The sequence below is a fragment of the Lytechinus variegatus genome, chromosome 5 (genome assembly GCF_018143015.1).
Source record: "Lytechinus variegatus isolate NC3 chromosome 5, Lvar_3.0, whole genome shotgun sequence".
In the NCBI taxonomy this organism is placed as follows: domain Eukaryota; kingdom Metazoa; phylum Echinodermata; class Echinoidea; order Temnopleuroida; family Toxopneustidae; genus Lytechinus; species Lytechinus variegatus.
The window spans coordinates 18700386-18718498 of NC_054744.1; the positions used below are offsets into that span (position 1 = coordinate 18700386).

The 18113-nt window shown below is 37.0% G+C and overlaps 1 protein-coding gene across 1 annotated transcript in view; it reads right to left on the minus strand.

Annotated features, from left to right (window-relative positions):
• Window positions 1–18113, minus strand: part of LOC121415640 — a 32378-nt gene that overhangs the window by 2064 nt on the left and 12201 nt on the right. Inside the window, exons 8-18 of the mRNA XM_041608927.1 lie at window positions 17219–17379; window positions 13412–13606; window positions 12427–12491; window positions 10116–10208; window positions 8709–8987; window positions 7816–7898; window positions 7329–7511; window positions 6640–6736; window positions 4073–4215; window positions 3325–3444; window positions 255–2700 (exon numbers count right to left, since the gene is read on the minus strand). Of these exons, the coding sequence (XP_041464861.1) occupies window positions 255–2700; window positions 3325–3444; window positions 4073–4215; window positions 6640–6736; window positions 7329–7511; window positions 7816–7898; window positions 8709–8987; window positions 10116–10208; window positions 12427–12491; window positions 13412–13606; window positions 17219–17379 (3865 nt within the window). The remainder of the gene's footprint in view (window positions 1–254; window positions 2701–3324; window positions 3445–4072; window positions 4216–6639; window positions 6737–7328; window positions 7512–7815; window positions 7899–8708; window positions 8988–10115; window positions 10209–12426; window positions 12492–13411; window positions 13607–17218; window positions 17380–18113) is intronic.

Genomic DNA, 18113 nt, shown 5'->3' on the forward strand with positions numbered 1-18113 from the left:
CTGATTATAATCTCTAGTATATTTAACAATATGTATGCACTATGATAGGGAATGCTTATCAAGAATCCTTGCATATGATTTAAAACTATTAAATTACAGTATTTCAATTTATTCATAAATTTCCAGCCAAGCACTAATAATGTTGAATCTAAATGTCAATTTCCAGGGGAAAAAAGAAAAGAAAATAAGAACCCCCCTCCCCCCGAAACATTATGCTTTTAGAGGATTTAAAGAACACTAACATTAATACTTACTGTGAGTGAGAAGTCCTCTGAAGCTCCCATAAGAGAAGCCAATTCAGGGGAATTGGTCACTGTCCAGTTCGCTCCTGCACTTGGTCTCTTCAAGGTCATACTGAGTCTAGATGGTGTTGATTGACGTTGACCCAAAGAAGAAGAAATCCTTGTCTGTAAGGTTACCCTTTTCTTCTTCTTAGGAGGTGCCTTGGGTCTGGTATTTTCCAAGTCTTCAAGAAGTTTTTCATCAGGAAGTCTTTCAACTGAACTTGGCAATGCAGGTTTGGGGTCTTTCACTTCTGTTTCTTCACCCGTGATATTTTCTTTTAGCTTGCTTGCAGGTTCTTGCTTTTCTGATGACCTCTTTTTTCTAAGAGCCTTCCCAACATTACTACTTTCAAGCAACTTATCATCAGAAAACTGTCTCTCAACTATGATCTTATCATGACTTGAAGAAGAGTGCCGTTTCACTAGTGGCTTTTGATCAGGTGACATCTGAGATGAATTCCTCTTCCGAAGCTTCTTATGACTGGAATCACCAATGTTTTCGTCTTCATGCATACTTTTCTGCAAGTGTTCCTTTGACAATCTGTCTGCTTTCTCATTCTCACTGGTTAATTCCGCTGCTCTGTCAACCATTGAAGCCATCTCCAAGTCGGATAAATTACCTACAGAGCCTTGACTGGACTTCAGCTTGGGGAAGTCTATCTCAGAATCAGTGTCTTCATCCGAGTCTAATCCTTTATCAATAAATGACATGGGCAATCCCTGCTGAATAGTATCCTTTCCATTTGTCTTTGAGGGAACATTTGGGCTGGTGACTAGACTCTTTCCAAATATGGGAGAAAAGCTCTTATCTAGATCATCCAAAGATTCCCCACTGCTCATGCTGCCCTTGCTTCCTGAAGGCTTTGACAACTTCTGGGGGTTTGATGTAGTTCTGGTTAACGCTTTTCCAAACACAGGTGACACACAGCGCTGTTCTAGATTATGTTTTGGGGACAGCATGCTCAGTAGGGATCCTTTTGCTCTTGGAGAGTTCTTGGAACGTCCAGAAGACCTGCGTTGTTTCTTCTCACTAGAGGTGACACCTGGTGACTGCCTCTTGCGTTTCCTCCCAGATCCACTTCTACTCTGTTTGGAGGAGGACTGAGGTGTTCTTCGTCTTGTGCAAGGTGAAGTCAAATTTGAAACGATATCCTCCACTTTGGTGATTGGTGAGATTTCGCAAGAGCTCAGTACTTTGCTGGTGCAAGGAGATGGAGTGTTGTATCTGACCTTTTTGCGAGGCCAACTGTTTATAATCTCTGGTGTGGCACACTTAGACGCAGGAACATAGGGTGGGGTACACGTGTCCCTTCTGGAACGTCTTCGTTTGATTGGAGGTGTGCCAAGATCCTCTTTGCAAGGAGTGCTTCTTACTTTATGTTCAATCACATTGCCCTGATCCATCTCCTGTTCCTTGTCTCCAGAGCCTTCTACAAGCTTGTCAAACCAAGTAGCCTGCGATGGCTCTCCTTCATGAATTCCACAAACATTGATTCCTTTTGCATCATTTTTCTCAATCTTATCGAGTTTTACTTGATATGGTGATTCATTTGCAGAATATTGGCTGCTTGATTCTTTTCCTGTCGCACCATCAAGCAGTTCGGCTCCTCTTCCTATTTGGTCAGGATTGATTATGTCTTTCAACTGACTAGTATCCCGAGCGCTACCGAAGGGAATCTTTCTGAAGGCTTTCCTGGGACTGTGTCTGGTAGCTGTCTTCATAGCTTCGTCGTGAAATGCTGAAGAATCTCCTCTTATGTCTCCCTCTTTGTCTCCTGATCCACCCTTTTTCAAAAGCCTTGGAGATTGTCTGTGTCCACTGCATATTTCTTCCACCTGTTTTTTACATGGCGTCTCGGGTAGCGAACTCGTAATGGCAGAAAGATCCTTGACAGGGCTCTTTTTTGCATCATCCTTCAAAAGCTCATCATTCAAGCGCCTCCTTGCCTTGGCACGAGGTGTTACCCTCGGGGCACTCCTTCCAGGACTGTCACCCAGTGCCTTCACAGGGGTTGCACCTGTCCTGGACCTTGTATTCCGACTTGGCGAATCAAAATCTACCCTTGCTGGTGAATTTGTCACATCTGGAGCTTTAGAGATTGGACTTGTAATGGCACTTAGAAGGAAAGATGCTGGGGATAACTTGATCTTAGTGTGCTCTGTCTTTTCCTCTGACAGAGGTGGTTCTTTGAGGGCTACTGCAGGTGGGCTTGTCCCAGCTATCCTGGCACCAAGGAGCTTGGCCCGATGCATCTCTTGCTTCTTGTAGAAGGAAGGTCTACGTTTCAAGCTGTGAACACGAGGGCTACGTCTGACATCTGGCTTGATAGAGCTGACAGGTTTCTCTGGAGATTCTTCAATGACCAACATGTTGCTTGGATCAGGTGTTCCCCTCTCTTTACTATTACTCCTCCTCCTGCAATAGAATACACAACAAGGTTATTATTGTCCTTACCTTCAAATAGAGGATTTTGTTTTTTTAGATTGCAAGCATATTCCCCGGTTCTAAATCATTTCTTGTGTGTTAAAATCTCACACTTACACTTGTGTTTTCTTTATACTCCTGCCAGTTAGGACTCGAGGTGTTTACAAGGTTTTTTTAATTTTTACTTGAATGCATGAAACAAACACTGAAAGAGTCGACTCACCCTATGGTGAATAATTGTCAAAGAACATTTTTGGTCTAAATCACACAAAACAAACAATAAGTCATTTTCCTGTAAATTTGAGGCAACATTATTGACAGCTGCCTTCTCATAAATTTCACAACACAAAACTCAACCTTTTTGTAGGTTTAATTCCCATTTTTCTGAACCTTTACTTCACTTCATAAACTGCTCAAGTCACAATAATTTCAGAAAATTTAAACTTTTTACATGCAGTACAAAGCACACACCATGCATATGAAAAGTTTGGATATACATGCAATAGGGAATCACCCCAAACAATTTAAGATATCACAATTCAAACATAGGGAAATGTGTACTAGTAAACTTTGAGTGTAAAATACATACGATCCATAATTGAAATTTAAAATTACCTTGCTCTGTCTAGTTTGTTAAGCATCGCCTTCAGGACTTGTTTTTTGCCAGGTGTTTCCTTGACAACCTTGGTCTTTAGGACAATCTGACCGCTACGCACTGATTTCCGGGGGCTTCTCCTGTAAAAAGAAATATTTGGATACTTATATTTCTAACAGGAAAATGTTTCCCACGAATGTATAGTCGGTAATTTTATTTTTCTCTCAGCCAATCAGATGCAAGGATTTCAGTACAGTAGCCAATGAAAATCACTGTTATTATCATGAAACACACACCTGGGGCCTGTTGCATAAAATAAAAAAACTCTGACAATTTTTTTTAGCCAGAGTTTTCTGATGTGTGTCATGGCACAATTTTTTTTAAATTTTTTTGTTTATTTTTCTGAGATTTTTTAATGGCAAGAGTTTTATGTAACAGGCCCCTGGAGAGCATTTCATTCACATTTTTGTCTTACAATTTGTGAGAACCGACGTCTTTCCCTTAATTTTGACTGGCATAGAAGCGCTCTTTGTATGGTAACTATCAGATCACATGAGACTTTTCAGAAAACGTCCGAACAGCCCTTTCACGCAACGCTTCCCATAATAAAAATATTCCTTGGATTCACTGAATAAGTGTGAAAAGGATGTTTATGCATTCAATATATTATATACACAAAAAAATCAAAGCATTTACGAGAAGTGCACAGTCCTATTAACCAATCTTACTTTGTCCAGGAATATATGAATGCAGAATACCATTGTTTACCTGACTGTATGAGTCTGCATGACTGCCACTGAGTTTCTTCTAGTGAGCATACTCACATCCGGACTATCGTCATTGAAGAGGTTTCTTTTTACTGTCTTAGCTGCGTTGTCTTGCTCCTTTTTCTTTTTCTCTGCAGCGTCGTTCTAAATTACAAAATTGGATGAACTTAATTAATATTTTACACTCAATTCATAATGATTGCCAAGATGAACACCACAGGGTCATTTCAAGTATGTACTTCCCACCTCTCTAGTGTGATATATGACATTCCAGAAGAGATACTTTCTACCCTATATATTTTTCTAGATTAGTGCTGTAGCCTGGGATTGTCATCAAAGCAAAGAAATCACGATGAGAAACTACAATAGTACATATCAACTTTAACTGATATGTATTTCTTTAAATCTTTACATGATTTACAAGACTTATTTAATTTGATTGAATACAGAATATAAAAAAATATTCATAAGATCAGTTGCAATCAAGTCAAAATGAGAACATTTTGGCTTCTCTGAAAGAAAACAAATATTTTTCATAGTGTCACAATCTGAAGTTGTAAGATTGAATAAAAGAAAAGACACCAGTGTTTCTTTTTGCAAACTGCTTGGAAATTTCATCGAGCTTGCACATCTCATGCTTGAGTGAACACTAAACTTCAACCCTTAATAATAATAACTAGCATTTAATACACTCTCCATAGTAAAACTGTATCACAGCATTTACAAATCTTGTTTTTTCTACATTTTACTCTCAGTCTCAATGGCCCGAATTCACAAAGGTGGTTTTGAAAACCCACGGTTGAATCCGTGGTTTAGGCAGATTTCCTGTATAAATTACACTTAATTTAGCGTGTATCGGGTGCGTGTATAAAAAATGCCCAATGCTAATGCGTGTTTTTGTCACAGTGCACCAAATTGACGCTTGTTGCCGTGGATACCCACGCTATGTTATCCATTGGTCCACTGTTTTTATTAATGAGTCCACTCTTCAAACAGTGGACTCATGAATAAAATAGCGCTCTAACCATGGGAACAGGCATCGATTTGGCGCACTGTGACAAAAGCGCGCATCAGCATTGGATTTTTTATACACGCGCCCGATACGGGCTAAATTAAGTGTAATTTAAACAGGAAATCTGCATAAACCATGGACTCAACCGTGGGTTTTCAAAACCACCTTTGTGAATTCGGGCCAATGAATTTCTTCTGCATTTGATCAAGTACTTGTTTGGATTATTGTTGATCAATTTTGAAAGCTTATGATGTGCCTTTTCATGATCGTTATAATCTCAAAATTCATTCTGGGTGACACATTGTTGGTTTTCAGATAGCAGGTCACATTTGACCTGCACTAGCATATATGTGACCAGCCACCCCCAAACAAGTTCAAAACAACACCGAAACACTACAATACATATCAACTTTAACTGATATGTATTTCTTTAAATCTTTACAAGATTTACAAAACTTATTTAATTTGATTGAATACAGAATATAAAAAAATATTCATAAGATCAGTTGCAATCAAGTCAAAATGAGAACATTTGGGCTTATCTGAAAGAAAACAAATATTTTTCATAGTGTCACAATCTGAAGTTGTAAGATTGAATAAAAGAAAAGACACCAGTGTTTCTTTTTGCAAATTGCTTGGAAATTTCATCGAGCTTGCACATCTCATGCTTGAGTGAACACCAAACTTCAAACCTTAATCTCCATAGTAAAACTATATTACAGCATTTAGAAACTCTGTTTTCTCTATATTTTTTTAAACTCTCAGGCCCGTATTCTGAATTCAGGTTTAACTTAACCTCAGGTTTAAAGTTGTGGTTTAAGTATGGACAGCCAATTGTTACATAAATCACTAACAGTAGAGACATCATACTCCAGCTCATTCGGCTCTCAAATCATTTATAATTTTGTAGGAAGTGTAAATAAATGATTGTCTTCACCATCGATGAATCAGGAAAGAGTACAGTAAACATAAGAAACATACAACTTAATAAAAAATTTGATACTTTTGGCTTTCCATACTTACACCACAACTTTAAACCTGAGTTTAAGTTAAACCCGACTTCAGAATACGGGCCTATGTCTCAATGAACTTCTTCTGCATTTGATCAAGTTCTTGTGTGGGTTATTGTTGACCAATTTTGAAAGCTCATGATGTGCCTTTTCATGATCATTATAATCTCAAAATTTATTCTGGGCGACATATTGCTGGTTTTCAGATAGCAGGTCACATTTGACCTGCACTAGCATATACGTGACCGGCCACCCCCAAACCAACAAGTTCAAAACAACACCTAAGTTTTTCAATGATAGGTAACTTGTCAAAATTGATCAACAATAACTGGCGCAAGTACTTGATTGAATGCAGACAAATCTAAGTGAGAGTTTAAAACAATTAAGGATAAAACAACATTCAGAGTTAAGAAATCTGAAAAATATGAAGGATTGCTTTTTGAATACAAGAATTACTATTTTGGCTATTTACATAGAATCTTCCCTGGCAACTTACTGTTGGTTTTGGAGCGGCTGTGTACATACTCGCCAAGGAGACAATCTTACCTTCTTCTTTTCATTTTGCATCCGTCTTGCAGGAACTCCAATGATGCGCTTTGGTGCCGCATCTGCAATGCTGGGATGACGTACAAGAGCTCTTGACCTATGAAGAATAAGAATCAATATTTTCCCTTAATAAACTGAAGGTAATTTGGTTCATTCAAGTTGATTCAAGAATAATCAACTTGGACTACTAAAACTGGATTATGGGCAACAAAAATTTCCCATCACAAACTTAGACTGGAGAAGTGTCCACAATCAGAGATGGCACTATTTCTCATACTGTACAGTATGAAGCTTTGGGAAAAGTCGATGTGATTACAGATATACACGAATGTCATCTAACATTTTAATCTTTACAAAGTGTCGTGGACGTTGAATCTTTTTCATTTCATTTTTATTTTTGTGATTGGATATCAGAAAACCATTTTATCTTAATCCGGAACAAAACCAAAATGAAAATGTTACTATAAATTTGTAAAACACATCCACTAAACATATTTTTATTTCATATCATCCCCTCCATAACAGTTTTAGGTCACATAAATTCTACAATGTGCATGTAGTAATGAGTTGGAGAATGACAATCACTTTTACTGGATATACCAAAACTTTAACAAAAAGGGGCTTTAGCACTCATCTAAGCTCATCATATATCGGATGATTGTTGATAAACCATACCATCATAAAATTACCTGTTTGAGTTTGATCCCAGGGTATTGAGAGAGCCACCGGAGCTGACGGACCTATAGGATGCAGGCTGCTTGTGAGAGGGTACGCCTGTCGTATCGCTACTCGGAGAAAACAGAACCGAAGGCACTGGTTTCACCAAACCCTCGTAGATGGCACGTACCATGTAGGGAATGGTCTCTGCATAACTGTAAATAATAAAGTAAGGATATCATATTATATTGAAAGTTTTACTATAACTATTTAACAATTTTTTTTGGTCAAACTTCTATGTTTTTTTTCAGAGTAAAAACTATAAAACATTCATTTGGTAGATACAGTTTATTAAATTTCACAACAAAGCATAAGACAAGAATGGAAATTAAAATCAAAACTTCTTCTCGATCCTAGAACTTAATGTAAAAAACTAATAATGTATAAAACTATTTGAATGGTTACTCCATTTAGCAATTGTTTGGCAAGTATGGTATCAATCCTTGGTTAAGTACTCACTTAGCAAGAACAACATCAGTCAACAGAGCAGTTAGCTTGTCTGCTGATGCAAAGATTGGTACTGTCTCAAGCAGATGAACAACCTGTAAATAAAATGAAGATTGGAACATGATAACTATGGAGGGCCAGTTTTTTAATAGGGCACAAATCCTTAACAGTACATATCCAATTCATTAACGCATTTGACACTCAAATTGTTCATAACTGTCTGGGAATGATAACTGAAGCATTTTTCTTTATTATAAAACTGACAGGAAACAAAATAGTAAACATAAGGGAAATGCAATATAAACAGAATTTTTTTATTTTTGGCTTTCCATAATTTTAGCATAGAGTTAGTCCATGGTCTAAGTTAAACACGACTTCAGAATACGGGCCAGAGAGTTTAATTTGATCATTCTTTTTCTCTAATGAAACTGTTACCTACTAGGACGTGGTGGTCCCTGTACAAAGCATATGAGAATTACAGAAAAATTATATTTCAAATGTCACACATTATTACACCCCAATCAGATAAGCTATTGTCTTTATACAGAGTAAGAAAACCTGGAGGATAGCGGTCTAAGACAAATTTTCAAAATATGTTTTACTTCGAAATCTTGTCACCCATTCGACAGAACATTTTATACTTAAACAAATAATACTATACTGAAAGATACTTTTAGATGCATTTTATATATACTTCATGATTCATACTGGGCATCTTTCATTTATTATCCTACATCTAGCCAAAACTAGGCAAAGTCAGGAAATATGCTTTGAAACCTGGTCAATGGTATTGTCCTGACTTTTTGAGATGCTCTTTTAAATGTCATAGCTGTTATGGAGGGAGGGCACTTGATTTTGTGATTGTGAAGAATTATATCAACAAGTTTTAAATATGGAAAATTCACCTCATCCACAGAGTCTTGTAGAGCCTCTGGTAACTCTATTCCATCATCATCCTCATCTTCTTCATCTTTCTCTTCCTTCTCCTTCTTTTCCTTATCTTTCAAGGCTGCGATGTCCGAGGGTTCTACCGACTCCATCTCCAGCCGCAGCAATGTCTGCATCTCGACCTCGTGAAACCTGATCTCTTGGTCACCAGAGTCGTTGCTACATTGGGCATAGCGTTCTCTGAGTTCCTTGTTGGTGAGGAGGAGGGTGTCTGTGATAAGGGTCCTCATGTTAGACTGTGAAGAAGACAAATCTTTGCTGTTGATTGGAACATTAAAATATGCCTTCCGGACCCACTGGAATATATTAGGATCACCTGAGTGAAGCTACTAGCGAAACTGAGTAAAAATTAGCATATCCATTTCTATGATGGCAATAAGAACTGATGTCATGACATGACTACTGAAAATAAACTTATAGACCTATGTGTGTTTACAACATGATTCTCATTTGTTATTTCTCTTGACCTTTAAAATTAAGTGTAGTACCGTCATAAAAGAATAAGAGCAAAGAATTATGAAAAAATTGAGCAAGCAGATTTTTTTTTATCAGGCAAGCAAATTTTTTCATTGGGCAAGTGATGAAAAATTAATGTTGTAGAGGCCTGCCTGGAACACTATCTTGTATATCATGTTTAGATTAGTACATAACACAAAGCTACTAAAAGAAACAGGTTTTACTAGTTGATTCTTATAATGCCAATGGATAATAGTAAATCATGTTTGCAAAGGACTTTGGAGTGCACTACCGAGGCTGATTTAAATGTATCTCTAGTCTCTACTTCTAATCAGGGATTCACTGAAGAACAGCCAAAATGCGAAAGTGGGTATGTCGTGATTAAATAAATGAAATGATAAAAATCTGTGGTGTATGCACAATATCGGAAAAAGGACTGGTAGAATTCCAAAACCGTAGTCGCTTGATGTAAGGTGGCGCTATCAAAAGCACATCATACTTCTTTGATTTCAGATCACAATATAGATATTGGGAATAAGGGTACTTCATTATAGAGTAAACATTCTCAATTGAGGCCTTTATCAATTTCAAGCTCTAAGCTTAAGATGAAGGTCTCCCACATTTCAAAATGTATTATGATGATATATGTATATATTATTTTTGCTATTTGTTTTAATAATAATAATAAAAAAGAAATTTATCAGGTACAAATTTTTTTTAATTAGATTATTAGAATGTACATGTATATATGCATATGTTATTCATTATGTCATTTGCTTATTGTTATGTTATGCTAAGAACACACTAGTATATACTTTCGTTATTGGAATGTGGAAATAAAATAAAATTCTCAGGAAAATCTTTAATGCATATATAATAATATATAATAACAAAAAACAAGTACTTACAATGCTGTTTTCTTGGTTTGTTTGCTGAGATGTCTTGTAGAAGTGGAGGACAATGGCCACAGTAGACTGGGTGAACCGCAGTGGGCAAGAATTCTAAGGGGAAAACGCAAGCAGATGTAATATTCGTACACAGATTCTTGACCAACTGTTTTAAATTCAAAATTTGAACAAATGCGAAGGGTAGTCTGCACATTATCATTTATAAGTACTGTTTTCTTTGTTATATTTTTCTTCAGTTATTCTATTTGGCAGATAAATTCACAATAAAATACATTATCACCCGTATCAGACATCTGAGCTGGTCATTTACAAAACCGTATTGCCCTACATTTTCTGAATATCGGGAAGGGTAGGTATATTGTTTGTATTTTCCTCGGTCTCAATGCGCGTATTTACTTTGCATGCAGAGACGAAGCAAAATATACCTTTGTATTTTCCCTGGTCTCACATCCGGGCATTCGTGGATGCGTATAAAGAGATACGCTTCATAAGGATCCGCCCACCAACAATATACGTCATAATAAAGACAACGCTGAATCCAAGCGCTTGCAAGTACATCATAATGGTTAAGTGCAGAGCCTAGACCAATATTAACATGACACAATAGAACTCTATTTTTAAAAGAAATATCCCCATTATCATGATTTTTGCTCTAGATATCTGATTTGGATGATAATAAAAATATTGACTGGCTCTTCTTTCGGGGAACATCAAATATATTGCCCTTAAATGACCCATATTGCCCTCGTCTAAAGACTCGGGCCAATATGATTCATTTGCTGGCAACATATTTGATGTTCCCCTCAAGGCCCATCAATATTATATCAATATAAACAGAAAATGGGCAAAATCAATTTGAGTATCAGAGCATGCTACAAGAAAGCATTTCCTAACAGCACTTTTGTCAGAAATTTGCTGAAAAGTTTCCTCTCAGCCAATCAGATGCAGGGATTTTTCTGCTCTGTTGATAAACTGTGTCATGACATGCTTCCCAGGGCAGCATTCCACTAACCTTGTCACTTATTAAGTAAACTGCCATTTACTTAAAATGTCCACAAAATCCTTAATTTGGATTGGATGATGAACACTGTTAATATGGTCACTCTCAGTTGATGAAAACTTATTTGTGTAGACAAACTTGATGAAACAACGTCATCAGATTATCATTGCTATCACTGATAGCAGCCTGCATCATTGGGTTTCATGTGCGTATCATTGCTGGGGGTTGTTTCACCCCGAGTTAAGTATGACTGACGCACACATGGTATGTAACATGCAGTCTTACACAGGAGCGTGCATCCTCTTAGCATGATTTGACCGATGTATATACACAACTGAACATTTAAGTGTGACTCTTAACCCTAAAAAGACCGGGGGGGGGCTGATTCAGCCCCCCCCCTCGACATTTTTCGTGATAAATCCGCCGCACAAAATTTTTTGACTGCATCGCTCAATGCCTTTTTACATTCAAGTCTCGCGCAACTTTTGAGTTCAAATCTGCGACCCCCGGGTACACGGTTCCGAAATTACACAACATTTTGTAAGTGCATGCAGGCCCAAAATTGCACAAAAATGTGAATTTGTGTACAAATCCAATGCAAATAGAGTTTTTAGCAAAAATTCATAAATGTATAATTATATTTCCTTTTACTGATTGAAATCAATTAATTCCATCTTATTCATGGTCCAAATAAAGTCCTCGACAATTTCCATTAAAAATACGATAAAAAACAAAAAGTCTAAAAAAAAGGAAATACATAAGAAATTTAGAAACAATAAAATACATAGGAAAATAATTTTTTTTTAGTACATTTGATCAGATTCATATAAAGTGTCTGTGTACCAAAAATTAGCATTTTAGGGGCATTATTTAATGAAATAAAACAAAATTTTGATTTTACGCATAAATTAGCATAATTAATTAGCAATGAGATATTTCGCAGAATTTGATCTTGTAGTTTTGTAGATTATGCCATAGGTAACGTGCATGCCAAGTTTTGTTGCGATCGAGATCATAAGAGGGGCTGTATCAGCCCCCCGTCTTCTTAGGCATCGAAATAGCCCAGTCTATAGTGTTAAGTCATACTGAACTCTTTGTGAAACACCCCCCAAATGTATTACCTCATGTCTCAATATTAATGAATTTTGAGGATAATATAGTAAAAGTTTAAATTCAGACTTGTGGTAGAAGTAAAAAACTTCTTTTACCTAGAAACATTTTTTTACAGGAATTACGAGACTGTTTTTAGTCAATATAAAGTTGCGACCACTTGCATATCTAAGACTATAGTGATGTACCATAATACTATACCTGAGTTAATACATCCTGGTAGCTCTGTTTCAAATGCTTGGTCAAGTCTTCAACTGATGAAACATCTACAAATATTTATAAAAAAAGAAAGAAAATATGTGTAAGTGAGGGAAGGGAAAAGAGCATATGAGAGACAGCCAAGCAATACCTATCTGAAAAAGAGGTTCACTTCCCACTTTCAATCGTATCATTAAATCCTCATTTATTATACTACAGTAATCATAATGATAAAGCAGACTCTCATTGCTGATTGTTATAGAATCAGAAAATATTGACAGATTTTATCAATTATTATCTAGATAGTGTTTTAGCAATGCATTACATATGTGTATTTTGGTCTGCAGCAATTGCCTGTTGAATACGAGAGCATATATGTATTCCTAAAAGGACTGATATACCGACGAATATCCCATACGCTTCTATACAAAACTTGCTGTTGAATATGAGACTGTATTCAACAGTTTAGAGCACATGCGAGAATGCGTGAGTTATACAATGCATACAACAACGGAGGCAGTGCGATGCACAGCATACAGCCCAATGATACTCAATGACATCATAATGAGCTGTATGTAAGTCGCATGTCAACCATCAAACTTAAAGTGGCGATGCCATAATGTGCTTGTGCTAAATGACATGACTTGCACAATCAAAAATCAAAATTATAGAAAATAATGATTATATTGATGATGGCATTTTTTCATGGTATACCAAAAATATTCCACATGTTAGAGCCAATATTTGCCCAAACTCTTGGAATATTTCTGGTATTCCATTCTAAGCAATCCAATATAATATAAATATCAATCAATAACGAGAAGTTTTCAACCATCAAATCATCATAATAAATTGGATAACGCTCACAAAGGTTGATTCATTCCATCTCATTCATCCTATAGAATGCAGTATTGCCAATGAACTGCTGAAGTTATTCCCCAAATAGCTAATACTCTCCACCCCAAATTTTCTTGCAAATTATGCTAACCTGGTAGTTTGACTGGAATAGGGTCACTCTTTTTCTTGGTGAGTATGGTGCTCTTCTTGTCTTTGACAACAACCTTGGGTTTGCTAGCCTGGAGTTTACGACTGTTAGCCATGATGTTAGCAGTCCTGGCACCAACATAGCTTGGCGTGCTCTTCATACGCTTCAGTCGTGGACTCTGTCTCACTGCGGCTGGATCTTGATAGGGTAAACAATAAAAAAAAAGAATAATTTGTTCAGTAGACCACATGTGGTAAATTGCTAATCAAGGCTGAAGTATAACAATAGTCGAATAGCGTCGCCTGGACATACCCGGCGAGGTACAAGACATTTGACAACACTAACCTCTACTAACATAGCTCCCCGTTCACCTGGACGCATACGTGCGGGCATTACGCACAGCGCGCATGCGCAGCTCCCCCCCCCACATAGTCCCTATGACCGATAGTCAGTGGAAAGATCAGCAGTTGAGAGATCTGTGTCCAGAACGTCAAGTGCCCGAAAGTGAAGGTCAACGCATGCAGCAGCTAACAGGCAATATGCTACTACATAATTGCTTTACAACAGGGCATCTTGGATAGACATACACGTTAGAAACATTGATTCAGTCAGTGCCTCTGTTTGTCTGGTTTTCCTTCCCCTTTCCTTTGAGGCCTTCAATTTCAAGCTCTAAGCTAATAAGATAGAGGGCTCCCACATTTCAAATTGTATTATGTCAATATATGTATATATACATATTTTTTTCTGCTATTTGTTTTAATAATTAAAACAAGAAATTTATCAGGCATAAATGTATTTCAATTAGATTGTTAGAATGTATATATGCAAATGTTATTCATTATGTCATTTGCTAATATGTTATGTTATGCTAAGAAATGATTGCGCAACATATCCTTTACAACGAAGACCTCTTTGTGTGAAAAGCTTTGCATTTGTTCAGTAATTATGTTTGCATCAATATGTTTTCTTTTGTTCTCTTTTTCTTTCCTGTAATACATACATGTACGCATATAAGAATAAGTCGACTATACTTTCGTCATTTCCAAGGGGGATCCACACTTTTACAAGCTTTGCTTTTTAGTGGATCCCCCTCATTTCCATTTATGCTCTATATCATACTGGTTTTTTTATGTTTGTTTTACAAAGTAAGAATGCCCTTCTGTAAAATTGTACTTGATTTGTATTACTTTGTATTATGTTTTGAATGGAAATGAAATAAAGAATTGAATTGAATTGAAATGATTACACTTGTATATACTTGTTATTGGAATGTGGAAATAAATGAATCAAATCAAAATCTTACCAAATTATTCTTTAATGGCGTTGCGAGTAGGATTTAATTTATTAATTAATAAAAAAAAACGGACAAAGGGATCTCATGATTGTTCATAATCATAAACGCAACAGCGTTTCTGATCTTCTATCCACACAGGATAGATCCCATCATCGATCTCTTTCCCCATAGTCCATTGTCCAGGGAACTTGAGGGTGAGGTGAGCAGGGAAGAAACCAAACATAACACTAATCCTGCCAAGATGTAAATAGAATCCGACACATATCGCACAGTAGGAAGAGGTAAAGGAATAGCATGACACGAACTGGCTTTTCTGACTGAGCCTGTGGTAGGCAAAAACACAAAAGTGCTTGCCACTAAGGGGCTGGCAGCCGGAAGGGGTGCAGGCATAATTGCCTTGCTTCCTGGCTCCAGCCATTCACCCTTACGAGGGGTGGTTCCTGGAAACCTCATTCAACATGACGAACCGGCTAAAAAGGGGACAAAACGCCCGTCCACCTCTAGGGTCAACCAGCGATCGAAGAAGCACAGATCAATTTGTCCAATTGAAGGTTGTGGGCATGCCTCCCCCAAACTAAGGTGGCACGTCTATTACCATCTTCCAGATTTTTTCCGCCCTCAGGAACATACCGGTCCGTAATGGTCGAACACACTTTCAAAGCGGGCCAAGGCTTTGCATATGGTGGCAAACTTCCTCACAGGCGCAGACAATATAGATGGACTAATAGATCACACAAATAAAAACTGGCCCTCTGTTCAAGGCCGTCTCAGTGAAAATGACAGGGTCTAAATGGGCCTGCTGCTGGCTCCAGAAAGAAGGTTGGGAACAGGCAGTTCCAACCCTTCAGCCGATTAACTCTCCGGCAATTCTCGCACATTGGCGGCCCCTTGTGTCCCTGTGGAACAAACTCTCCTCGGAATAGGAGGAACTAGAGCCCGGACTCCAGATACCGGCTCCCATTCCAGCTATGCCTGTTCAAGAGTTGGAAGTGACAGAAAAGATTCCACCTGAGGTATCAGGATTTGACTCCCCTTTCCATCCCGACAGGCTAAATGAAGTAGCTTTAGGTGTCCAAGATGTGAGCAAAGCGATGCTCCCAGGCCGTGAACCCAACCGCTATCTTCTCATAACTGGCGGATTCTTACCATATTTTCCGGTAAATAAACCGCTCACCTTTTTACCCCACTTTGCAATCTCAAAAAGGAAAAGTCGGGTGCGGATTATACAAAGAAACAAAGTTTCATCAGTAAGCTAACTATACGAATTTTCAAATATGAGATGAATGTAATCATAATCGATCATAATCGGTAATAAAAAAGACAATACATAATGTCCTTTATTCTTCATTTATTTTTCTCCTTTTTCTCTCAATAAAAAAAACTTTCCCTTTTTATACTATAATTTTGATATTCAAAAATACCATTTCATGGTCTCTTTCTCATAAAAAAAGAACTTGTTGTTTTGTAATGAAAACTTTTTTTTAACACCTAAAAATGCATGGAAAATGTTCAACAATACATGTATGCAAGTAATCATAATCGCTTATAAAAGGCAATAAAAAAATGTCCTTTATTCTGCCTCGGAGGCCCCCCCCCCAATGATTTGTGCAATATTTTTTTAACCTTGCCGCTTGCTGATTTTTTACTTTTAAGTCTTGTGCAACTTTTGAGACCAATTTTGCATTAGGTACGAAATTACGCAACATTATGTAAATGTATGTCAGACAAAAAAATTGCTCAAAGCGTGAATTTGTGTACGAAGTCAATGCAAATTGTGTTTTCAACCAAAAATCATAAATGTATGATTATTTTTAGTTGGTCTAAATGTATTTATTTTATGTTTTTTACGATCTCAGAAGAGTCCCCAACAAATTTCATTCAAAAAACAATGAAATACGAAAGGTAAAAAAAACCCAAATAAATCCATGCGAAATTGCAAAAAGCAATACAAAAGAAAATGATTTGTTATCGCAATTTCGTTCATGTACACTTGCGAAGAAAACCACAAAGAGTTTCTATACCAAATATTAGAACATTTGGAGCTTTATTTAGGGTGTTAAAGGAAAATAGTATGATATTGAATAATAAGTATGCATAAACTAGCATAATCCATGCAATTCACATGAAATAAATTACTATACAATTTTGTACATTATGTCCTAGACAACCTACATGCCAATTTTCGCACGATTGCGCGGTCGCAGATCTCAAGAGAGGGCCAGGGGGGGGGCCTCCCTAGATAGGGTTAAAATATCATTGCATGATACAAATAGTACAAAACAAATGAAATTAATAAAGCTTACATACACAATCTGCATGCGGGGGGGGGGGTTCAATTACGCCTAAGAAAAGTCAGTTAATGCACTGATACAGCAACATGATCATTCTGTTTGTACTTGCAAAACATAAATCACTACATGTTGTTAAATCAAATTCGTCTACCAAATAATTAGCCTCATGGATGCATTTTGCATCAAAATTAGTTCCCATTAATTAAAAGGCTTAAGAATACCTACCTTTTGCATTTTTGGACTGTTCACCAGGTGCTGGGTTGGAAAGTGGACTGGTGACTTCAGTCGTTCCCTTCATGGTGTTGTCAAGTTGCTTGAAAAATGCTTCATATACAGCGACTAACTGTCTCTTACGGATCCCTGGGGAACGTTTGTCATCTGGAAAACTATACAAAAGCAGAGATTGTGCATTTGAGCCAATCTCGTTACTCTATACAATCCAATTATCTGGGTACAAGTTAGATCTGTTCAAAATCAACTATGGAAATCAATCAATGCCATACATTTAAGTTGCTGTATAAGAAATGTACACAAAGGTTGCAAGACATGTACAAGGATACACCATTATTAGAAAACACTTTGAATAGATGTGTGCATTCTAGATATTGGCATTGCTGGCTTGTCATAGTTGCAATGATTAGATAAATCACAATTCTTTGTATGACAGGGCCCTGCCTTACAAAGAGTTGTGATTGATCCAATTAAATTATTATTCTATGGAAATCCATCATTGTCATAATTTTGTCTAGAGGAAATTTGCACAATGTCCTTTGTAAAGAGAAGCACAGTGAATTTTCATGAAAACATACATCATAGTTACATGTAGAAAACATTTTGAACAAACATGCATAATAGATGTGACATTGCTGGCCGTCTGTAGTTGTGATTGATCGGATCAATCACAATTCTTTGTAAGACAGGGCCCTGGGCCCCGTCTTACAAAGAGTGATGATTGATCAGATCAATCATAACTCTATGGAAATCTATCAGTGTCACAACTTTTTCTACAAAAAAATATGCACAATGACCTTTGTATGCAAAGAAAAGTCACAGTGAATTTTCAAGAAAACAATTAATGCATGAACATACATAACAGCTAGAAAATATTTTGAACATGCAT